The sequence below is a fragment of the Diadema antillarum genome, unplaced genomic scaffold (genome assembly GCF_040938485.1).
Source record: "Diadema antillarum isolate AM-2024a unplaced genomic scaffold, OU_Dant_1.0 scf00000008, whole genome shotgun sequence".
Taxonomy (NCBI): domain Eukaryota; kingdom Metazoa; phylum Echinodermata; class Echinoidea; order Diadematoida; family Diadematidae; genus Diadema; species Diadema antillarum.
The window spans coordinates 1274152-1300631 of NW_027270897.1; the positions used below are offsets into that span (position 1 = coordinate 1274152).

A 26480-nucleotide genomic window follows, 5' to 3' on the forward strand; every position below is an offset into this window, starting at 1 on the left:
AACATGGCTCCATGTATATCACACAAAAACAGATATCTTTCTCAAGAACATGAACTTTATTGGTTACTTCAATCTCTATGTGTACACAAAGATTTTTATTCCCACATAACCTGGACCATCCAGGACAAAAGAGAAACTTTTTGCCAATCTGCACTCATTACAAGTGGCTAAACTGAGGGGCATGTAATACTGTAATGCTCAGGAAGATGGTCACACTATAGTCACACTACATTATAAGCAAACAACAAACTCAAATACGTCCCAAAGACATTGCATTTGACCCAAGCCACATATCAAATAAGAACAGGAAGAACAATAGTTGATTCAAGTCAGAAAAATCCAGTGTGATCTGACCACTTCTACCTATAAAGGGTAGAACACACTACATCAATTATCCTTGTCATGATACCCAAGTGGCTAACCAACAAAATAAAAACCTCTGATGAAGAGTCCTAGGTGCTTATAAATGATTTCATACAAGATTTGCAACAAGTTAACACCTAAACAAAACTTCCCTGTCACCCAATCAAGCATACTAGCTCACTGATTCTCTTACACTACCATTTGTGTCAAGAAAACTTAATACATCTGTGCTAGATGCTAAGTATTGGCAAAATATTGTAAAACAGATAGGGATTCACTTAATTACCCAGCCGCTTTCAAAAACTTCAATACAATTCTTTGGGGAAGCTAGAGACTGTTGAAAAATTGTTCGTAGAATTTGATGCTCCCTAATGACACACAAGTTCAATCCTTGCCACCAAAAAATATCAAAGTGTTAAACACCAAGAAATATTCAGATGGACCTAAAAAATGCTTGGCTAGATGGGATCTCTTCACAGATGTAGTGCCACATTTTTCGATAAACGTATTTCCTATCAGAATATCATGACCCACCCCCGAAACAGAGTCATCGGGAATTTATTTGATTTAACATTACATAAATATCTTACAGTACTGACTTTGGTGATTTTTAAAAGCAGGAATCATTTCAAGGAAAATTAAGGTTGAAACTGGACCAAAATGGGCAGGATGGCACTTTCTTTGGCATGGCAAACATTGAGTGACATGATTTGCTTTCTTCCATCCAATCAGGGTTCAAACATGACACTAAAGTCAATCCTACAGACGATGCTTCATTTTTGGCCCAAAAGAATACATGACACCATAGAACCAAACACTCTGATAAGAGAACATTTAAGAAGCAGAGAAAACAAGGGGTAACCATTAAGAAAGAAATGTGAAAGATAGAATGACTGAATGCCTTACATGTTACACAGCAGATTGCTGAGACAGTAAGCTGATATTGCAGAATGTCACTACACAAAACATGACATGGAAATAACTTGAGGGCACAGCTTTACAGTTTATTCCAGACCAAGGGGGTGTGCCTCTTTATTTGTTTCAGCCTGAGGGAAATCAACACTAAAGTTGCCAACTACAGAAAGAGGTGATATTTTACTTGGAATATATGCGGAGAAAACTGAAGAATTACTAACAAAGTATGTGTACAGGACTTGCTGCCTTATCAAAAGACAGAAATCTCCTTACCAAGGGGGAAAAAAATGTCCATAAACAGCACACAAAAAAACCAACTTTCTCTTATTTTGCTTTGTCTGCAATGAATCTCAAAAGGCAAGCTAGTCAGCCATTAACTTAAAAATTAAATTATGCAAAATAAAATAAAACAAAATAAAATAAAATAAAATAAAATAAAATAAAATAAAGATATATGATTTAGAATGAGATAAAGAACTACTGATAACAATTCTTCTTGTATTTCAGTAACAGGCTAAGTTCACTGGGCTAAAAACATTAACAAATGTGCAGTTTTGAAAGCAAATGAATGAACAATAAATGTTCTCAAACACTTTTGAATACATGTGGAAGAAGCCGAAGAAGGAGAATAATTATATTGCAAAACACTACAACAGCAAAAACTCATAAACTGTAAACTTGTACATGATGCAATGCAGAGATTACTGGTACTAGTAGATTGTTCTATTCAGTGGCAAACACTACTGTGAGGGAGACAGATCATTTCCACACACAGCAAATATTGGGCGCACAAAATGACCAAGAAATTACACGTCATAATCAAACAAGACCTTTATGTTCTAACCTCTTCATTCTAAGATTATACATGTAATTACTTGATTTTGATTTGCATGTGAAACCAACACCATAACATGCGTATGCTGTCTGCTAATTACGATGATATGTTGTTCCAGTTTAATCTGTACAGTACTTAATTTGTTACATAATGCCTACTGAGTGGCATGGGAGGGCACTGGAATTATTCTACATATCAGTACATGCTTATTGCTCTTTGCCCAGACCATACAGAAGTGAATCAATTGTGAATACCACACAGGAGAAATTGACCAGAATTCTGAATAATCCTTACTAATCATTCCTGGTCATTCTTTGAGAAACTACCTGCAAGTAGACTGGTGCCAGTTTCTAACTATGAGTACTGCTGTACCAGTCTTCAACATAGTTTGAAAAACTTGCATGTGTCACAAAGAGAGTCAGTTTCAAACAAAGAGAGCAGTAGCATATAATGAATGCAACAACTTACAACTGGTACAACCATGCATGCATTCTATGTTTCATGAAGCAGCTGCCAATCATCAGCCTTCAGGTTCTGGGAACCCTCAGACAGATAACTATCGATCAATTGGAGAGATCAGACGCAAAGTCCACACTCGAGTGAACTAGTCATGAAAATAAGGGGGAAATAAAATACACTTTTTAAAGTTAACATTGATAACTCTTTCCATGAATATGTACACATATGACCATAATATATACCCATTAAAATCTCTGCGGCATTTCATGCACTTGGCCTATTGAGGCACATTGAGAGCTGCTAAACATGTCTTATGATTGCGCACACACACACCCACACACAGGCACACACATATACACACATACACACACACACACACACACACACACACACTAAATGGGATTCAATGATACAGCCAATCTGAGTGTGGCAGCCATTAGTGAAGCTAAACACCCAAAAGTGAGAGGGGAAGAGGTGAAGAACAAAATGGAAGGGGAAACGGGAGAGCACAGTAATATCATGCTGTGTGTAGTGCCGTGACAACACCTCACGCCACCATCTCGCTGTGATGACAGAGGTGTTGGAGATTGGCATCCCTCGGCTGGTTGGGGGCGCCCTTCTCCCTACAGGTTGCCTCTCTCATCTTGGTCTTGCTCGATGGCTTCAAACAGGGACTTGAAGTTCCCAGCACCAAATCCCTAGCATTGGAAACACAGCCAGATTCATAAAACAACATTAACACAGAATATTATAGAATTTATGCATTCCCCCCCAACCTTCAAGGAAGGAAAAATCTACCTAGATAAACAGCCGTAACACAATGACAGATGGAGATGGACAATGTCGTTGACTGGTAAGCTGCCAAACCACAAAAAAATACATGAATGAATAAGATATATAACTAGATAGATAGATACGTAGATAGGTGGATAGATAGATATATAGATAGACAGATACATAGATAGATACATAGATAGATAGATAGATAGATAGATAGATAGATAGATAGATAGAGAGAGAGATGGATAAAGAGGTAAATAAGTAAATACAATGTAGATAAAGGAATAAATTACCCAAACAAATAAATGAGGAAATAAATACAATAATAAAATGATAAAAAAATCTGCCAAACTCAAGCAAAGACATGGTGCTCTGATGTGATAAAACGTTGCTCCATTGTAGGATTTCGATCATGGTTGTGCTTGTATTGTTTTGCAAAATATTCTGATCGTGCGTCGCACATAATTAAGGAGCAATGATAATCAACATGTTAACCTGGGGAAGTGCAGGATTACTTCATGATTGGAAGCCTGTGTTGTAGCAACAACCTCTCAGAGGAACAAGAATACTTCAAAATTCTTCTCCCTCAGTCAAAAGAATTGATCTCATATATTCTGTGTGAATATGCATTGAAATTGTAACATTTGTTAAGTTTCTTTGGTGTTTGTCTAACATAATATTAATTTCTGTTTGCTCTACAAGGTGATTTTGAACAAGGAGTGGTATCTCACTTGATTTTCTCATTTACCTGCTGCGAATTAGTCAATATTAGACCTTTCTTCTAGGTTGAGTTGGAATGACTAATTCCTTTTGATGGCACTTTACACATACGTAATCTGTTGTGACAAGTTTCATTTCCTTCTTTTTTTTTCACTGCAGACAATATCATTGCAACTGACTGACTAATTACCCTTCATCGACGTAAATAAATCTGTCATTCAGTTGCACTAGAAAAAAACAACAACAACAGGACAGATGAATCATTAATTTGAATATCACTGCAGCCTGTTGCAGAGCAGAGCTCATCAGAGGTCAATTCATTGTTGACTCTCAGCACACAGACGTAGGGGTTTGACTACTGATTTCTACAGGAGGTATCAAGATATCTCATTAGCCAATCGCTTTGAAGCCACTGCGCCACCATCTTACCACGAACATCATCCATACATACGTGTATGGAGCTCACGACATCACATGATCTTGGTCACAGTCTCTGTTTGAAAATGTGTGCAAATCCCAACAGAGTGTGCCTGGTGACATGGTGGCATGGCAGCTTCACTTGTGTTTGTACAGCATGAATGGGCCTACGAGATATCCAGATACCTCCCACAGAGATCAGTGGGTATAGAAGACAGGGCTCATTATTACCTGATGGTTCTTGCGCTGGATCACTTCCAGGAAGACAGTGGGACGATCCTGGACAGGTTTGGTGAAGATCTGGAGCAGGTAGCCATTGTCATCATAGTCCACCAGAATGTGCAGCTTTTGCAGCTGTGTGTATGTGTGTGTGTGGGAGACAATCAAGAGTTTATAATGACGACGATGATAATAATGATTTCAAGAATAATAAAAGGTAATATACTGATGTTTAAACAGCACGTTTCTTTATCACTGATCACTGCTTACCATAATGATATTGTCAAAACCTCAAAAAACAACACAAATCCCCTGAAATTTGAACATTGTTTCTTTTTTAAAATAGGCACTGATAAAGATGAGCAGAGTTCCTATAACAATGTATCCTACACCATGTGTCCATAAAATAAGAAACTGCATTCACTCACCAGCCTTTGTTTTTAAATGTGGTACTTGCAGCACATGTACATTGGTATCCATGGCATAGAGCAATTTATAATTACCAGTAGTACAAGCAGCATGGTGAACACAGCATGGTGTAACACAGCATGGTGTAACACAGCATGGTGTACATAGCAAGGTGTACAAAGCATGGTGTAAACAGAGTGGTGTACATAGCATGGTATACACAGCATGGTGTACGTAGCATGGTGTACACAGCATGGTGTACACAGCATGGTGTAACCAGCATGGTGTACACAGCATGGTGTAGAAAGTACAAGTGTATGGTATACACAGCGTGGTGTATACAGCATGGTATGCAAAGCACTGGTCAGATCCACTGCTGTGTATGCTATTTAAAGAGAAACCCCCTAGAGCTGTGAGCAACTCACCACATCCAGGCTTTCGGTAACTTGGACCTTGGAGGACTTGAGCCGTTCCCTCAGGTTGGTGTAGTAGGTGTTGGGGATGGTGAGGAACTGCATCCCACGCTCCTTCAGCGCCTTGATGGCATTGATGATGTCTGATGTGTGTAGGGCAATGTGCTGCACTCCAGCGGTGCCGTAATAATCCACGTATTCCTGGTAGGGCAACCAAGATTCATTTCATCACACATGAACATTTGTATGCAAGTAAAATCAACCTTGCAAAAATTGGTCAAACCTACTCTGTACATATGGCATATGGTGGATCCTCCAAATTCAGGAGATGCGGCAGAGTTAAAAAATAAAACCAAACTGAAATATTTATGTCAGCTTGTCCGACTGAGATTTGACGCAGGATCTTTTTGTGTTTGAGGCAGTCATACCACTGACTGTTTTTAAGATCACTATCCTTGTTATGTCACGGGAAAGGGGTTAGGGTAAATGATCACATTATGTAACAATGAAAAACTGCAGAGAGTGAGGTATAAGGACAAACTTGAGAGCAGAAAAGAGTGGCTGGCAAGAATTTTACCTGTATCTGGCTCTTCCGTTTGCCATTGGCTGGTTCGTTGATCGGCAACTTGATGGTCTCTTCAAAGTTTGTGACGACGACTGATCTGAGGGCACTGTACGATGTGTGGATCTGGGAATCGTCCACGGACCAAAATCGATGGAACATCAGGTTCTGCACATACCTGAAAGAGGTTGGAGACATTGTGTGAAAAATAATTCTGATAGTATTATCTCACTTGTCCTTAAAAGTGTATTCACTGTTAGTGATGCTCTTCAAGATGGCTCTGAAATTTTTATGGCACAAGCATTGTCAGTCACGTTTGATATCTGTGTGAAGAGCATCATAGTGGGTAAATAAAGCTTTGTCCAAGAATGCTAGCACCAGGTTTGATTTGAACTCACACCTGCTGTATGTTAAATCTAGAGCCTTGTCCACTAAACCACAGTACTCCCACCAAAGAAAACATGCAACGGAATACATGAGATCAATTATTCTGACCGAGGGAAAGAATTTTGAAGTCTTCTTGTTCCTCTGGGAGGTTGTTGCTACAACACAGGCTTCCAATCAGAAGGCAATCCTACAATACCCCAGGTTAACACGATGATTACTAGTGTATTTATTATGTGCACCGCACCATCAAAAAATTTTGCAAAACAGTACAAGTACAATCATAATGAAAATCCTACAATGGAAGAAGTTTTTTTTTTTCACACCATAGCACCACATATTTGCTTGACTTTGGCAGTTTTTTCATCATTTCATGATTGAATTCATTTACTTATCTATCTATTTATCTATTCATTTATTCATTTGTTTGTTTATTTATTCATTTCTTTATCCATCTTATCTATTTATTCTACTTTTTACAGTGTATCTATTTACTTATTCATTCATTCATTAATTTATCTATTTATCTGTTTATCTATCTATCAATCTATCTATATGTCTATCTATCTATCTATCCATCTAATTACTTATTTTATTCATTCATGTATTTTTTTTTGTGGTTTGGCAGCTTACCAGTCAACGACATTGTCCATCTCCAGGTCAGGCTGGTTGCCAACGATGTGATCGATGCATTCGATGTTAGAGGCAGGACTGAAAGAGAGTGACAGAGACTAGTGATAAACCCATCACTACAGGCTGACCTTTGACCTGGCACTCAAAAAGTACTACAGCTTCCCTCTGCAAATATGTCAACATATCACCATTCTATTCCAATATTCCCGTCTCCCTCTATCACTGCCACGCGTGTTGTCTCTGGCTGAAATGCTCGAGCAGTAAAGTTCTGCATGAAATTGCCAGTGTGACCATCATCCTGCTTGGTACTGCCATTCACTGAGTGACATTCCGATGTTACCTTAAAGGTTCTGTTTACCTTTGAGAGCAGTGATTTAAAAAATTTTCAAGATATTACATTTGATGCATCTATGTGTAGGTCTGTTGTATCACAAAACATCCCTAATAAAATTTTGCAATTTAAGCCTAAAATATACGGAGATATCATTTTTCTCAATAAACCGTAACTGTAGACAGTTTTGTCTGGAAACACTTTTATTATAATTATTGTTCACATTCTGTGTATTTAACAATATTTAACATCGATTATACGGATTCAAATTTTTACAGTGGTTGTTTCTATCCATAACTCACATTTTAGAACTATTCTAAAGCACTAATGCTGGGTTTTTGTTTCATCTGCAAATGGTAAATTATGCCTTTAACCTCAGTTACCTGGTACATTTGTTTAACAGCTTTTGTTTTTGTTAAAGGCATATATCTTCCCACAGCTGCACATAATCATTGTCAAGTGGTGTCTATTTTCGTTTGCGTGGCCATGTTTGAAGATTTCAGTTTGTCTGATTCATGTAACAATCTAAATGTGTGTGTGGTGTAAAAACTGTGACAGATTATGTGTTCGTAAAATGTGAAAACAACAATGCTGAATGAATGTCTACATAATGAAGGACTACATCACTATCGCCCTGCAGTTTCAGTGGTCTCACTTCATTCCTGATTGCATCAATTGGCAATAAATTATCATTTCTTTCTTCCCATGAGTTGATAGACAGACAGGATATTTTCAAGTCCAAAGGCCCACACCTACATATTTGCATTTGTGATACTGAACGTTAAGAACAGTGGATAAGAATACACGGTTCATGGATTTATATCCTTGGTAAGGTCCATTCAAAGCATTTATGACTACTTTTGTAATGCATAAGGGGGTGCATACTTATTCCAGATTAGTTGACTTTGCATCAAAAAACAAAAACTATACATGTATGTTTAGACTTTACACTGGTATTAAACATCAGACCATGATTGCACAAAGGCAGTTTAGAAAGGGGAAAAAAAATGATACCAGCACATTTGTGATGTCTCGCTGACAGTATGCTATAAAAGCCATTACGTGGTGGAGAGTTCGCTCATAAAATACTCTTTTGAATATTATGATGCTTGAATCTATCTATGCACCTATGTTGAGAAAATGAACAGTTTGCAGTCATGTGTGACATGGCACTCAGGGTCATACAGCAGTCACCTGCTGTGATTATCAAGCAGGGAGGTGCTGTTCCCACCTCCCTGTTATCAAGCCACTTCACTGACCACAAACTGCCCTTGCTAGATAATGTTGTTGTATACAGTACAATGTAGGAGATGGCTTCCATGGTTTCCACTGGCTCCTATGCTGTGTGCAGATCATTCATGCATTCCAGGGAGAGCCTACCACAAGGAAATTTTTGTACTCATGCATCGCCTTTAACAAGCTTAATCCCCTTTCTGTCACTGTTTTTCTTCTTCTTCTTCAATCTGCACTTACTTCTTTATGCATGTTTAGTTCATACAATATATGATTTGTGTATATATTCATATTCTGTAAGTATGTATGAGTAGTAAAGTAATAACAACTCATATGCTTCTATGTACCAGGGAACTAATATCTTTTACACTGAACAGTTTCAATAGACTTTGTTTTTCATCAAATCAAATTACTTTACATTCATTTTGTTTCTTCTGATTGTACATGGAAATCATATATGTTTACAGTCCAAACGCCCGTACCTGGTAAAAGCCATTCCTTACATGAATGTTGTGATTCTGATGCATGAGATCAATAGCAGTTTGAGCAAAATTGAAGGAAAATATGATAAAGTTGTGACTATTTCAATATCCTAAAGCTATCTACCAAGGTATTTAATTTACTATTTACCAAAATGGGGCTGTTTTGGTCATGTGGCTATGTAACACTTATTGCTTAACCCTAACTTACCGGGGGGGAGGAGGCCATAATGGCCCCCCTTGACACTTCGCGCGACATCTCCGCAAAGCGAGAACGCATCCACATGGCAATTCATGACTATTTACCTTGAAGCCTTGCGCAACTTTTAAGACCAAATTTGCGACATCCAGGTACACGATTTCGAAGTTACGCAACATTATGTAAGTGCATGTCAGACTGAAAATTGCTCAAAAACGTGATTTTGTGTACAAAACCAATGCAAATCAGGTTTCCATCTGAAATTCGTAATTGTATCATTTTTACTTTTAGTGATTAAAAACAATTGATTTTATGTTTCTTATGATTGAAATAGTGTTGCCAATGATTCCCATTGAAAAAACAATAAAAAACATAAAATAAAAAAACAACAAAATACATAAGAAATTATAAAAACAATAAAATACATAAGAAATCAAAATTGATACCAATTTTTTTGACCTAAATTAAATCAGAATTCACCAAACAGTCCTCAAGCAAAAAAATTTGAAGTTTGGGGGCTTTATTTAATGATTTCCAGCCAAATTCTAATTTTATGCATAAACTCACATAATCAATTCATATGAAATAAAATAAAGCGATTTATTGAAATTTAACAACACAGCCCTATAGATTGCATCATGAGTGACGTGTGTGCCAGTTTTTGTAACGAACACGCGCATTGCGGCTGAGATCACAAGGGGGCCGGCCATCATTACAAAGAGTTGTCTCTCCTTTTCTAACACCTCTCTGGTCCAACTACAAGAGTCAATTTTCATTCATGCCCCTGCTGAAAATACCTTGAGGATATCATGAATATTGATATGCACATTCCAAACATTACGAGAAGTCAAATCCTTTGCACAGTTTCATGCTCGAGCAAACACTATTCAGCAGTTGTTGAGGTAGGGCTTTTTTGTGTGTGTGTGTGTGATTGTTTTCTTTTGAGTGTGCAAAAGACCTAAGATTTTCTACATACTTGGTAAGCCCAAAAATTTTCTACCAAAGCCCCAACATAGTTGTGGTCATGAGACAAAGAGGGCTATAAAACTAGGGGGGTGGGAAGAGAACCACCTCCCTGATAAAACTATCACAGACTGCCAGCAAAATGATAGTAGTAATGAAAAGATGCATGAAATGGCAATACACAATGAAACTATTTCAACTGTACAGCTGCTTAATTTCACATGTCTTGTCATGAATATCGCAGAGAGATTGATTATATGTCATACGCAGGTTACCCTGTTCCCCTTACATATATGTAAGGTGGGTCACTGTATTGACAATAATCCTGCATATACCAGCATTCTATCCATTCTGAAAGAAAAAAAATACTGGTATGTACCAGTCACTTTCACAAACAGCAATGGCAGAAGACATTGAAGTAAGAGTAGGGAATTCCAAGTCATCCAAGCAATACATTTACTGCTTTGTGTCTGTGCATACTGTGTGTGAGTGTGTGTTTGTTTGTGTGTGTGTAGGTGTGTCTCTCCCCCCCCCCCCCCCCCCCCCCCGTTATGATATGCATGACAACCTACACGTAGGCTACTTGCTATTCTCAAGTAGTAATTATAATTCAACAATATTCATAGAGGTATGCATTTTCCCACATGTCCTTGCTGTTTAAGGCCCTGTCATACAGGTGTGAATGCCAAACGAATGCAAAAACGAATTAAAAAATTTGAGGATATATTGCATCCATTGCTAATATTAGAATGTCAGGAATTTCATGAATATTAATACTAGAATAGTTCTTAGCAAGTTTTATGTTCTTTATATTCGTTCGCTATTCATAGGGATTTGCACAGATACGAAGGAGCCAATTTTTAATTTTGAACAAGTCCAAAATCTCCACTGTATCTCCGTGAATCCCTATAAATAGCTAATGAATACAAAGAATGTTAAACATGTTACAAACTATTCTAGTATTAGCAACGGATGTGAAAAGTATCTTCATATTTTCTGAATTCTTTGGGCATTCATTGGGCATTCGCTCTAGCGTGACGGGACCTTTACAAAATGTTTGCAGAGCTTAACCAAAATACAATGTATGCATCAGCAGCCCACGCCACATGATGATCCACAGATACACTCACACTCTCATACACACAATACACACACACAAATACACATGTATGCACACAAATTCTCAGACACTTTTGGTTCTGATGCCTGTCATTAGGATCTGATACATATGAAGAGTTTCATGGTAAAATGGGCTAAGCGCCATTTTCAAACATTTCAAAGTGTGTCCATCTTCAGATAGAACAAAATAGAACTGTTCCAATGAAACCTCACTTGTAACATACAGTGTAACAAGGAATATTCTACAAGTTATGATTAAAAATATCCCATATTATTTGATTATTTTCTTTGTGTTTTAGCAGCTTAAATCACAGATATCTCAACCTAACAAGAATGGAGTTAGCTTGTTTTGCATTAAAACTTTTCATATCTAGAAATGTATCCAAAAAACAAAACAGAGTGACAGATACTCACAGTGTTTTTAGCAGAGGGTCTTGGTATAGAGGCTGCTTGTAACCAGGCAGAAAGAGGCCATTGAAACCCTTTCTCTCTATGAAAGTGTGCACTGTCTCCCCATACTGTCGGGATAAGATATAAATTTGGGGGGGGGGGGGGAATGGCAAAGTCAGTCACATTCACCAAAATGAGATGCAAACATAGACATGAAATAGGATGGATGTATTAAAGGCATCATATAGTAGGACAATGGCCTCCCAGTGGCTCGACACTTGAAGACACTCAACACCAAACAAAATATCCATATTCTCCCCTGAGAAAATATTTGATATCAATAACAAAACTCCTTACTTGTGAATTCATTTGTTTTGATGTGGGTAAGTTGATTTCAACTCACTACTTATCAGGATGTACATAAGGAAAGATATCATACCCCACGGAAAATAGTAGACTACGGTGTAAAATTCCAAATAGCTGACCCTCACTGTACAAGCCTTGGAATAATCTCACCAAATCATGTCATTTCAATATTTAAGACACAGCTAACAAAATAGATTAACATAAAAAATAAATGAATTGGTATCCATCTCAATTGCACTGGCACTTTAAAACCTTTAACAGAGAGAAGGTAGTCACAGTACGCGACTGCAAAGCTCACAGGCATTCTTTGATTTGAATAATTAGTGAGTAACCACTGCGTGGTATAAAGATTAGAACCAGCACTGGCTGTCAGGGAGAAGCTTGCTCGTCCAGTGGATAAGACACCTGTCCATCGAGTAGGAAGAGGTTGTTGGTTTGAATGAAGTCTGAGTATGTAAGTCTATGTTTTTTCACCATGGCTACAATTAAAACACTGATTACTTCAGTGCTATTTTTTTAGATTATTTTTTCACATCAATGTAATGGCACTTTGTCAATCAGTAACAATTCAAAAACAACTCAATGCAATAATTTCATTAATTTGAATACATCTCACCGTGTTGATCTGGGCATACAAGACTGCTCCTGTCTCATCTTCCTCCTCCCAGGGTTCCTTGAGTACCTTTGCACCCCTCTCCTTGGCTTTCTACATGGGAAGCAGACAGGTGAACACAGTTTAGACTCACTGTCACAATGCCACAGCTGACAGTGCTTCAAGAGAACAGACTCCCTTCGAGGCAGCTTTGTCCAATGCCCCCCCCCCCCCTCCCCAATGTTATGCTGCAACTTTATTGCCAAGTTTTTCACATATCTCACAATTTAACTCTTCTGGACCATGAGCTCAAGCATATTGTCAATATCTGCATCAAAGTTAGCAGTGTCATGAAGACTCATTGAGGTTGCCCTCTATTCTCTGATTAAGCATCCTGGTCATATTTTGATTAGGTACATTTGAGAGCTGTTTAAATCTCTATCATGTCACGAAAAAAATCCTTCAAAACATTCCTGGATTCAGACGACGATCCAGGTCAGAGGTTACTGCCAAAACCTAAACACTTGTGCCTTGGAAGATTTCCAACCTCTCCTATGAATGTTAACTAAATCTGATTATAATTTGCATGAAATTGCCAATAGATTTACATGCAAACAGAGAAGCATTGGCAGAAAATAGAAAAACAAAATCTCCATGGCAGAGGTACAAATGTAAATCCAGGAGTGAAGAAAGAAAGAAAGCAGAGACCATAAGGAAACTTTCCACGGCTAAATAAACAACAGCAGTCTGCCAAAGATAACTACACAAATTTTTTGGAAGACAAATAAAGGCTTGTATTGTTAGATATTCACTGACAGCTGTAAGATAGCACCAGTCTTGAGAAAGAGTTCAGATGTTGCAGACTAAAAATTCACGGCAGTCAGAGAAGTGAAGTGTACACATAAAAATTCATCCACTGCAATTACAGTGTACAACTGTAAGTAACCTCTGTTAACTTACAACAGGTTAGAACCTTATGGTATTTAAGATAGCTTAATGAATTCTTGCCATAGATATGCACATTTGCATACATGTGAGCTAATATGTGTGTATGTGTGTGTGTCAATGTTTGTTTGCCAGTTGTTGATATTTGTTCACAATCATATGCAAACCGCATGATTTTTGGTGTGCATAGTACATACAATTGTACATGTATCATTCACTGCCATGCGATCGGTACTAAGAATTACATATTTACAAACTGTATGACAGAAAGGTACCAGTAATTCTGATACATAATTTATATCCCCCTTCTGTGCCATCAATATGATTGATCATACACATTTGTGTGATGGAAAGAAGTACTTTGATTAAGCAATAAATGCAGCTGCTTCCAAAATTACCTAAACACTGTAGTAAATACACTGTACTGCTTCAAGAGCTTTGATATTAACAAGTGGCAGACCATGGTGTATAAAGGGTAACATACTTAGACACTGAATGAAAGATTTGAGGGCAATTGCAATAAATCTGTGTAAAAAAAAAATTGACAAGAAGAGACGATTCCTTTTGTGATGAGATGCTTTAACCAAATGTACCCAAACACTCCCACACATGAACATACACTATCATACAGTACACCAAAGTTAAAGTGTAAGTTTGATAGGACATTTTACACAGTGCATCAAAATGGTATGAAAACTATACACAAACACTTGCTAGCTGACAACTTTCAACTCCAGCTTTTCTGCTGTGCTTTTGATCTTCTGATGGTGATTCTATGTACACTATCTGGTACTGCAAACTTATCAAAGCAGTAAATTTATTTATCCCCTCTCCTGACTTAAACAAATCAGTTGCTTCAACATGTATGGTAATAGGATACTAGTGTGCAATGCTGGTAATCATGCTGTGTATTTCCTTTACCCCACAGAGACAGAATCAACCTAAAGTGCCTAATCAAGTCAACCTAACAAAGCATAAAACACAAAATCTAATATGGTAAATCAAGCCACATTGTCATGAAAAAATAAAGACATGAGAAAACAACAAAAGTCCACATACTTCGACAATGGCAGCCAGATTTTCCACTTCAAAGGCAATATCCTTCACACCATCCCCATGGACCTGTAGATGACGACCCATCTCTGGTGGAAGAAAAAAAGCCACAACAGACTATCAATATTTTTCAGTATTGGATGATACACAAAGGAGGGATGGAGGGGGTACAAAGAGAGGCATAAAGCACAATTTATTTTCTTCCAAATGCATTTGATTTTTGTTTGTTTGTTTTTTTTTAAATCACAGGTACTTTTCATGTAAAAGCACATAAATGGATGTTTGATTAGATAATTATGTTTTTCTCTTTTTCATTTTTTTTTTTAAAATCTAAGTCATTTTGAGGTAATTCAAATTCCTATTGGTGTATTGGCTTGGTAATTGTAAAATAAAGCAAATGTCCACGAAATTAGTATGATCCAAACAGGATGTTTAACATACTTTTGTAGTATAAACCTTTGTTTGTCATATGTCTATTGAACTTTGATAAAGAAAATGATATTCGTCGGCTGAGAATGATAAGGGCGTTAAGTTGCAACTAAACCCATAGTGTTCACGACCACTTAACGCCCTTCTCATTCTCAACAGACGTATTTATCACTGACATAGGTACACACTGATACAAACAAGTTAAATACAAATGTACACTGCTTTGTGTGTACTTAAACATTCAGAATAATCTTGGGGTGTTGTAGTTTGAAAAAAATACTTGATGTAAACAAATGATTACATACACTGTAATACATAAATTGTACAAGAGCATTGCATCTGAAATCATGTGTTCAATGAACACTAGCACAATAAGCTGATATGATTTTTAACTTTTTTTTTGTGATCTCTAGTGTTTTTAATCTACTTAAAAACCACAGGTGTTTTGATAAAGGACATCCATACTATGAGGGTTTTTTGTTGTTTGTTGTTGTTTTTTTCAATGAGCTCTCATGCCTGATGCACAAGACATATAATATGCATATTCTTTCTTTCTCCCCCCCCCCCCCCCCCATCCCTCTCTTTATCTCTCTATTTACCTTTCTATCTACAGTGTATATCTATCTATTGTATCTATCTCTATTGACAATGACAACAGCAGGGGGCAATACACAGACAATGATTACACTGAAGAGGCTACCCTGGGTAGCCAAGATTTTATCAAACACACCCACCCACACACCCCCACACACAGAGCAATATGAAAACAACAACTTTAAGTGTCTACCTTCAGAGACAGCTCCAGAGGGGTTGAGTGGAGAATGAAAGGCAAACATGGCCTGGTGTTGGAAGAAAAAGAGTAATTTTGTAAATGTGCCATCATCAAACTTTTCATTTCTGCTTTTGAGGACTTTTCTTGATCTTCTAATTCTTATTGCACATTATACAACCGATGTGCTTATAACTGCAGTTATCAGACAATCTTCAGCTAATCACTTTAAACATTTTCCTTTTAATCACAACAGCATCAAGTCGTGCTTAAAGATATAGAAGCAAATGAAAAACGAAATGTCTGAAGGCAATCAAATGTCTCTCCATTAACCTAACTGTCACATAAAGTAATTTCAAAAGGCTCTATGGATGATGAATTGCATGTTTTTCACTGAAGCAAGCCTCATGGCCTCTTTATCAAAATGAGGGATCCAGTGGTAATGGGTGGAACAAAGCAACTTTTATTATTATTATTTTTTTAATCCATAGATTTGCATCCATGCAAAGTGGCTTGGGAGCAAAAATCAGGTGCATCTGTACCTTTCCTTGACGCACAACATGAGTGCAGACTTCCCTACTCCCAGTCTGCAAGCCTCTGTAAGCATAGGGCTGGAAGCCCATTCGAACACAGTAGAACGTGGCCGCCTGTGGTGAGATCAGACACATAAGTCATATCAATAACCATAAACAGGAAGACTTGATATTTACTGGTAGTCATTAAATGGACTGAGCTTGTGAACCTAGAAATAAACCTTTGTGAACTTTAAAAAGAGCTCTGTAAGGCTTGAAGACACAGAGAGAGAGAGACAGATAGACAGAGAGGGAGAGAGAGAGAAATTTGGCTGGCTAATCTGCCCCTGGAAAATGAAGAACATTGCAAATTGATAAAGAAGACAATTATGTGATCACCAAAGTTTGCATCTAGAAACATCACCACTCTGGAAAGAATTTATGTTGCCTGCATTCATTATTTTGGCTGCAATATTTCTGTCAACATTCATCATTACAATTAATCATTCTGGCAAAACTTTGTCTCTGATATTCATCCCAGTTTCCTGTTGGCAATCAAATCAAACATTTTTTTTAAAGTTTGGTCTGGTTTTGTTTGTAGTTGTCATTTGTTTTCTGTTTTTTGTTTTGTTATGCTTTGTCTTTTAATGGTGGCTACCTACAGCTCACTATGTGAGTCATGCAAATTTACAAGCAATAAAGTCAGTTGGGAGTTACCATTACTCATGGTGCACATGCGTACAAGTGACCTCTCTTTTTCTCAGTTGGTTAGGCTCATCACTCGTTTGAAAAGCGAAATTATGCAGACACTGTAGGCTTGCCTGATGTAACAATCTATGGAATTCATCACTCATGTTCAAACAAAGGACAAAGGACATGGTCGATAAATTTACACTTGGGGAAGCATTATTTTGTGATTTTGCACTGAATGTATCAACAATCATTTTTTCTGTTAATATTGCCAATATACAACTTTAAATGTCAGATGGCTGTGCCAGCAAGCACCATATAAGGACTACTTGAATTTTTCAATCATTACATCATACTCATTAAGTTAAAAAAAAAAATCTAGTACATGTACATGATGTGTTGGTACAAGTGACCCTTTTTCTGCTCATGTGCCAAAGGGTCCCCCAAACTGGTATATGTTTACCTCCTCCCTAAAAAGGTTAAAACACACACACAAAAAAAAAATTAATCAAGTGCAGATCATTAAGACACAGACAATCTTTATTCCTTATCTGTAGGAACCTGTCTGAGGATCAGCTACTTAATAGAAAAGATACCACATATTGTATACAAGAGACAAGGTAGGCCTACTTTATTGTCTGTTTAAATGAATACATGTTATACAGGAATTCGCCCTCCACTGGCATAAAAAAGAAGAAGAAGAAAAAAACCCAATACATTGTACATACAATTATAATATACCGTATGTCCCCCCATATTTTATAACAGTACTCTCCACAATGATAACTTTAAAAATAGTGAATCAATTCAAACACAATTTCAGGGTATGAAACTATAACTCATTGCCCACATCTTACAGAAAACCCCATTCAATTTGCTTCAGTGGTAAAAGAGAAATGAGGGTTTTTGAACAGCATGTCGGGAATCCTTTCCCTCCAAGCTCTGTCTATGGTGTTTACACATGCAGTTCCAAGAGCATCCAAGTGCTAAACTGGGAAGAATCAGACTCATGACATGCTTTACAACAATCCACATTTCCTTGTAACCGCTTAACCAAATTGAATGGGGTTTTCTGCAAAATATATCTAAGATGTTTTAAGACCCTGAAGTAGCATTTAGACGGTTTGATCATATTGGGTGTTATCAACGCAAAATCCGATTGTAATTTTTTTTAGATATACTGTATAATATATAAAAAACTGACAAAGGCATTGCAAAGACGGTGTCTTGATTAATATAAATACGAAATATCTATAAGTACTATAATGAATGGTTATAGCACACACACACACCCACACATGCACAGGCAAATATATTGTATAAACTAGATATATCGCTACGGCTACTGATATGCCTCCGCCATAATGCATGGTTCTCCTAATAGGTCTATAGTACAATGTCTTGACAATGTGTGATGACAGTTTCACACAAGTGGCAAAATATTAAAATGACAGGTTTGACACAAATGTGCTGAATGTTCACTTTCCTAGAACTAGGTTCAATTGGATGAATGATTAAAATGTCAGAGTGCAAGTATTTGGGGAACTGATGATTTTTACTTGACTTTTGACCCTTTTATAATAGTGGGGTGGCTTAGTGACAAATATACTGATAATCGTGACACGCCGGACAAAAGTGTCATTTTTTCCTCAGACATTTGTATATATATGAGGATCAAAATTAGGGGGTGCTCCAAGAAATCCGCTAACAGAAAAAATGAGAAAATGCCCTTAATTTGTACATAACAATAATGTCTGAATTCAAAGACTATACACAGGGCATTCGCCAGGTTTCTGTACAATGCAATGCAATGTACATGGTTGCTAGTCTTAAAATTCAGACCCATAATACGACATATTATGTGCATGTTTACAGTAATACTGGTTTTCCTCTGGTAACAGGTGGTTAGTCTGTGTTGCAGACCTGAAGGAGGTGTGTTGGAATAGTCCAGTTTTCTTAAGCACCTTTTCATTAAATAATTTGATATAATTTCTGGTAAAGGATCTTTTTAGTACTGTCTACCTCCTGTAGAGAAATGGCAAAGAGTGACATGTGACTCTGGCTCAGATACTTTAAATCTTGGGCAATGACTGAGCCAGGTGTAGGACTATGTCACAGCTCATTTTCTCTCCCAGAACTACTAGTTTACCAGTAGAAGAGCTGCATATTCCATTGAGAACTTAAGGTTTGGGGTATTGCCCTATTTCCTAACAAATTTAACCCGTTTCCTCCAAGATTGTGTGAATTCCATAGGTTTAGCGCAGGGATTACCTGGTTCCCATAAGCAATTTTTATAGTCCGCACTTCCCCTCTCTATATGTTTCTTATTTCTTATGGGGGTTATTCAAATGTTTAAAAAGGTTAAAAGTTTGTTTTCATCGATGAAGTTGAATTTAGACAATTTGAATATTTTTAAAAATATATTGATATTTGTAATTTCACTCATAAAGACTTAAAGCGGCTTGAATATTTTTGTTCTGATAGCTATGTATAGACATGTTATTAAAAAGTAAAAGCAATGTTTGATTGGTTCACATTATCCAAAGAGGGTGGGATGTAGTTGGCTGGTGAACAAAGTCTATGGGGAAGTTTAAAAAGTTGATAGAAATAAAACAAAATCGGCATAGAGCAGAATCTAAATCACAATATAATATGACAAAATTCCCGACCCCAAAGGCGGTTGATTCTATGATGCTTTATGTCAAAATACATTCCACCCAAAATACATGTGATTGATAGGAGGAAAAAGTATAGTACATTAAAAACAATATAGTTCAACTAACCCTATTAGTCCAGCAGCATAATGAAATGATTGTTAAGTTTTATCGCATTGTCAATTGAAGATGATGTTACATAATGACAATTATCAAAGTCAGCTAGATCTACTAGTATATCAAGAAACCAAAAAGAAGGGGTGGGGTGGGGAGAGAAGAATGAAGTAAGTTATTAGTATCTGTAGTTTTGGTTTTCAGTATATTCATTTTGATTTCCTTAATTTCCGTTAGGTCATCATGGATTGGAGCATTTGTGTACTAGTAATCTGCCAGGAACAAACAAAAGAAAAACTTAAAGTCCTATATATACACTTTTGGGAGAGTGACTTGAAAAAAATGTTCAGGATATCACATTTTATGCATAATATGTGTAGGTCTGGGGGCATTTCATGAAGCATTTTGTCCGACAAGTTGTCGGACAAATTTGCTCTCTGCCAATCAGATGCAAGGATTTCTGTAGTTTGTAACAGTTTGTCAGAAAAATATCTGACCAAACTACAGTGTACTTCATGAAATGCCCCCCCCTGTTGTATCACAAGACATCCTACCATATACAGTTTTTGCAATCAAAGCAAACATATAAAGAGATATCAATATTTTTCTCATTAAAGCATAAATTCGGACGGTTTAGTCTGGAAACATGTTATCATAGAAATATTGTTCATATTTTGTGTTATTAACAATACTTAACATTGATTATACAGATTCATTTTTTTACAGAGGTTCTTTCTATCCGTAACTCACACTTAAGAATAATTTTCAAGCACTAATTTTGGGTTTTGGCCTGTAATTATCCACAAAAAGGAGGACTCAATGCATAAAAGGTGTATGCTTTATTTTTGGAAAATGTTGAGGAGATCAGGAAAATTATATATATTGATGTAGATTTTGGACCTGAAGGAGCAGTTGAAGCATTTTTAAGAAACAATGCCTTGTGGCATCGTTCTTATCATAAAAAATCAATAATGACAAACTCAAATGAACAAGAGACCCGCGGGTCTAGCGCTCACCTGAGTATCGCAAGTTCACCTTTTACGCAGTCACTAATCTAAATTATTCACAGCTCTACCAAAATTTGACGAGGCATTCTCAAGTGGAAGATGAAAATGTACAATAAGGGCCCAATTTTTTCAAGATTCCTTAATTTGGGGGAATTGGGGCCCCCTGGGGCCCTCTGGGTGGGGCATGGTGCCCAGTTTGATAAATTGAGATCCTGACCACCTAGGGATGCTACCTGCCAAGTTTGACAAAAATCCATCATGAGGTTTTCAGGAAGAAGATGAAAATGTACAATTCAGGCCCCCATTTGGACCCTTCCAACCACCCCCCCCCCCTACCCCCAAGAGGGGCACCCCTGGATCTCCTATGAACAAACTTGAAACTACAGTCATTAATGTACTCACTCATAGTATTATCTCAGCTCTATAACTTCTGATTCTAGAGAAGATTCTTAAAGATTCCTTCATTTGGGGGGTTTGGGCCCCCTGGGGGCCCCCTGGGCGGGGCATGGTGCCCATTTTAACAAATTGAGATCCTAACCCCCTAGGGATGCTACCTGCCAAGTTTGGTGAAAATGGGTCAGGGGGTTCTCAAGAAGAAGATAAAAATGTACAATTTAGGCCCCATTAGGACCCCTCCTCACCCCCCCCCCCCCCCCCCCTGGGTCCCAAGGGGGGCACCCCTGATTCTGCCATGAACAAACTTGAAACTACAGTCATCAATGTGCTAACTCATAGTATTAACCTAGCTCTATCACTTCTGGTTCTAGAGAAGAAGATTTTTGCGGATTCCTTAATTTTGGGGGGTTTGGGCCCCCTGGGGGCCCCCTGGGTGGGTCATGGTGCCCATTTTAACAAATGGAGTTCCTAACCCCCTAGGGATGCTACCTGCCAAGTTTGGTGAAAATGGGTCATGGAGTTCTCAAGAAGAAGATGAAAATGTACAATTTAATAGGCCCCATTAGAACCCTTCCCCACCCCCCTCCCCTGGGTCCCAAGGGGGGCACCCCTGATTCTGCCATGAACAAACTTGAAACTACAGTCATCAATGTACTAACTCATAGTATTAACTTAGCTCTATCACTTCTGGTTCTAGAGAAGAAGATTTTTACAGATTCCTTAATTTTGGGGGGTTTGGGCCCCCCTGGGGGCCCCCTGGGTGGGGCATGGTGCCCATTTTAACAAATTGAGTTCCTAACCCCCTAGGGATGCTACCTGCCAAGTTTGATGAAAATCGGTCATGGGGTTTTCAAGAAGAAGATGAAAATGTAAAAAGTTTACGCACGACGCACGACGGACGACGGACGACGCACGACGGACGACGGACGACGCACGACGCACGACGCACGACGCACGACGCACGACGGACGCCGGACGAAGGGCGATCGCAATAGCTCACTTGAGCCTTTGGCTCAGGTGAGCTAAAAATGGAGGGGGGAAGAAAAGATGAACATAATGACATGAGACAGCTTGGTAAAGATTAAACGCTAAAATAGACAATGCAGCCTCTTTTCTCAGTTCATACTTATCCAGAGTGTGTGCTTTCTTTCCAGTACCGGTATTATTATTTAGATAGGTTAGGGGAATCCCTTTGAATTGTGTGATACATCATTTTAAAGCTTACAGTCTGCTCTTTCAGAATCTGTCCTTAAAGGACAAGTCCACCTTCATGCACACGTGGATTCAGTGAATACAACAATATTAGTAGGACACATCACAGAAAGCTTGGAAAAAATCGTACAATCCATTCAAAAGATATGATTTTTTAAGGTATCTGCACAGTCGCGGCTGGATGAAAAGACTACCACAGTGTATGATGTCACATGCGCACATTCTAAGGAAAATAAAATGAGAATTTCACAAAACCATACTTTTTGAATAAAGTTCACATAGTTTCTTTGACTTGCTACTGACGTATGTCAAGGGTAATATTATTCCCCCTGCCTTCTGAAAGAGAAGTCGAGTATCCTTTTGTAAGCGAAAATAATTTATGTTGAATTTTCTTTATTCATTCTTTATATCGTTGTACACATGTGACATTACAAGGTATAGTAGTCTTCTCATCCAGCCTCGACTGCATGAGCAGAAACTTCAAAAATTCATAACTTTAGAACGGATTGTCCAATTTTCCTCAAACTCTCACTGATGTGTTCTACTATTGTTGCTGCATTCACTCAACCCACATGCTATAAAGGTGACAAATCTTTGTCTGGCGACTTTTTTGTTGATCAATTATACCAACCCTGATGGAAATCTCTCCAAATTCAAAATCCTTTAAGTTTAACCAAAATCTATAATTGAAGTAGTTGCCATGGCAACATACCACTTAACACTAATGAAAAGTATTTCAAACCTCTATACATCCCGTCGATCAGTTGTACCTATTCAAATGGAATCTCTTCCAAACTGGAAAATAGCCTCCTGTAACTAACTTCAATTAAAGACCCTAGTTTTGGGTTGCCATGGCAATGCACAAATCAACAATTATATTTGACCCCTGGTTTATACTCTTGGTACCTTCTATACAACGTTCATATCAAATTTTGTGAAAATTGAATCTTCCTACCTGGAGAAATAAACAAAAACATGATTTTTAGAAAAAGTTCATTGACCTTTGACCTTTGGAAAATTCACTCCAAATTCAATCAAAATATTTTACTTGTTCTCAATATTCTTCCTGCCAAGTTTTATCCAGATTGGATATTCCTGACCTGAGAAATAGCCAAAAAACCTATTTCACAAATAAAGGTCATTGACCTTTGACCTCTGACCTCCTTCCCAGCATCAATTTTCTTGGAGCACCCTATTTTTGGAGAAGGTACATCATGAAGTACCTTTGGTGAAAAAAATCATGCTTTTGTCCGCCGTGTCACGATAATTTCACTAAGCCACCCCACTATAAGTTTATGCATTGAGTAATTTTCAAGGTATTGAGAAAAAGTATAATTTCAGTATCAAATGGGAAAATAGCATTATCTAAACCTGGCCTTTGACCTTTGACCTCACAGTTCCAAAGAGAATCACTGTCAGGTTGAACATGCATAAATATGTAAGTTTCATGATGATACCTTCAGTTACTTTTGAGATATGGAGGAAAAAGTGCAATTTAGCACTTTTACTTGACCTTTTACCTTTTGACCTTTGACCTTTTGGCAAGAAACTTCCCCCAAAAAATATATTGGGTAATACATGCCATACATCAAGTTAAAAAAAAAAAAAAAACCTTCAGGCATATTGCATTTTAAAAAGTAGTGATATTTTGAGGAGTTGACCTTGACCTTTGACCCCCTTGACCTTTGACCCATGACCCCCAACTTCCCTAGATAATCACTGCCCATCGGTACAAGCATATATACTAAGTTCAATGAAGATACCTTGAACCATTTGCGAGATATGGAGAAAAACATCATGAAATTTCAAATTTTTTTTTCCACAAAATAACCTGTGACCTTTGACCTTTGACCCAGTGACCCTAAAATCCACACAAAGTATTATCCCCCAAGGATATACCCTCATACCAAGTTTGATGTAAAACCACCACACGGTTCTTGAGATATCGACAAAAACAAAACGGGATGGACGGACGACCCGAAAACATAATGCCTCCGGCCACTTCGTTGCGGAGGCATAAAAATTATACTCTGCTAGGTTTACCATTAGATGAATAGCAATACATGTACCTTCTTTTTCTAGGAAAGTGCTGCTTTTAAGTCTTACGATCTACATGTATGTGTCTGTGAACCAAAGGTCTGTATGCGAGTCTTTTGTTCACATCACCCAAATAAATACAGTTGTACATGTACATACACATGGATTTATATGATGTAAGGTAAAGCTCAGATCCCATTATTTGCATCACAGGTACAGGTAAATCACAGATGAGTTGGGCTGCAAATTTAACATGCGGAAATGGAGTGAACAGAGAGGCAGTGGTGCACATACGATAGCCTCAGTGTCAAATTGTGAAAACAACATCTTGCAAAAACATCTGTGACCTCTTACCATGTAATTCACAAAAATATCTGTGACCTCTTACCATGTAATTCACGAAAATATTTGTATGCAAAAATAACAGCTTTTATAGTTTATGACACTTCTGAACTGTGGGGCAAATGGCAGCAATTTCTCCTTGGCACGTTGTCACAGGTTCGTTTGTTCTTGGTTTTTCTATTTTTCTCTCCCTTTATTTGTCACTCCAAATGAGGGAATAGAGGAGAGATCAACCTAGAAATATCCACTGCCATGCAACTGAAGTGTACACCGTGTGTATCACCAAGGTTGGTAAACTATACCCTGATGGACCTGCATACCACAGGGAACACAAACACAAAAGAATGGGGGAAAAAAAGAAAAAATCAGCAACCTACTGCAAGATATCCTACATGAAATTACTGTCTGACGTCTGCAATCACTTGGTGATAATAATTTATGGCAATAATTTTGGTTCATACAGGTGTAGCTTACCAATTGGCAACACATGTATCGTTTTACTTTAAAATCAGTCATACCTGTTCACACCTGTCCATATTGCATAGAATAATTCTCTGCCCTGGCCCTAGTACTATTAGTACTAGTCCCGCTCTATATGGGCCTGGGCCCCTACATAGCTACATTGCTATAGTATAGAACAAGCTTAGTCTAGTCTAATTGTATGTGTAGCAACTGAGAAATAGACAGCTAGCTACTACTACTAGTACAGACAGGTACTGGGGTTAAGTACCTACTACGTACTAGTGCATGATGATGTGCGTGAAAAAGAAAAGTAAAATTTAACCATTTCAACACAAGACTTAGGCAAAAATCCCACTCTAAGCACTGCCCAGTATGCAGTACAGTGATAAACCACACATGGGTCTTTGCCAAGCCCCCAGACACACCACCCATAGCGACCAATCAGCGCTGCGTACTTCCTGGGCCCCGTCACACTGTGGTGTCTACGTAGTATTACAGGATGGAGTCGCATTGCGTGCTCGCCGGTATGTACTGTGTGCGCTGTATGAGCAAACCACCATCGTACAACCCCTGTTTTTATGAACATTTGTATCGATATATCACAGACAAACGTGAGGGGTCTTGACTCTTGGGTGAAAATTACGTACGATCCGTATGTATGTTTATGATACAAAATCACTCACCTGTAGAGCATTTCCAACCCAGAAGCTCACGTGATGGAAAGCAACGAATCTGCCGGCATCCGGCTGTAACGAGAACCATGCAAAACGGTGAATTCAAGAAAAGGTTGGCTGTGTAGTGTTCTTCGTGTCAGCGGCGCAATACTACACTACACCGGTACAAAACATGCAGCACGACGAGAGAGAGAATGAACGAAAACGAAGCTCGGCGGGTAAAAGAATCTGTTATTAACTCACCTTGGGACCCTTGTTCTCGTAGGTAGTCTGTGAGGGAAAGAGAAGAAAGAAAAGTGTTATGAATACAGTATTCATCACTACTTCAAAAACACAGGAACCGGTGCAAAATGTCATTTATTTACCATTTCTTTCGCAGTACGTCAGCCACTGATTCCTCGGAG

The 26480-nt window shown here is 38.0% G+C and overlaps 1 protein-coding gene across 1 annotated transcript; it reads right to left on the reverse strand.

Moving 5' to 3' along the window:
- Positions 1-3046: 3046 nt before the first annotated feature.
- On the reverse strand, positions 3047-26480 carry LOC139717742 (4-hydroxyphenylpyruvate dioxygenase-like). Its single transcript, XM_071629250.1, has 13 exons — positions 26442-26480; positions 26320-26346; positions 26086-26148; positions 16519-16623; positions 15995-16046; positions 14785-14867; positions 12805-12894; positions 11847-11950; positions 7109-7186; positions 6107-6269; positions 5542-5730; positions 4721-4843; positions 3047-3270 (listed from the first exon to the last, which is right to left on the reverse strand). Exons 1-13 carry the CDS (start codon positions 26442-26444, stop codon positions 3196-3198), a joined length of 1155 nt encoding a protein of 384 aa, XP_071485351.1. The 5' UTR covers positions 26445-26480; the 3' UTR covers positions 3047-3195.

Coding starts and splice junctions, on each gene's coding strand:
- LOC139717742 (XM_071629250.1), bottom strand. Junction 16,047..16,518: donor ATGTTGTGCGTCAAGGAAAG/GTACAGATGCAC, acceptor TTCCAACACCAG/GCCATGTTTGCCTTTCATTC. Junction 11,951..12,804: donor TGTATGCCCAGATCAACACG/GTGAGATGTATT, acceptor TTATCCCGACAG/TATGGGGAGACAGTGCACAC.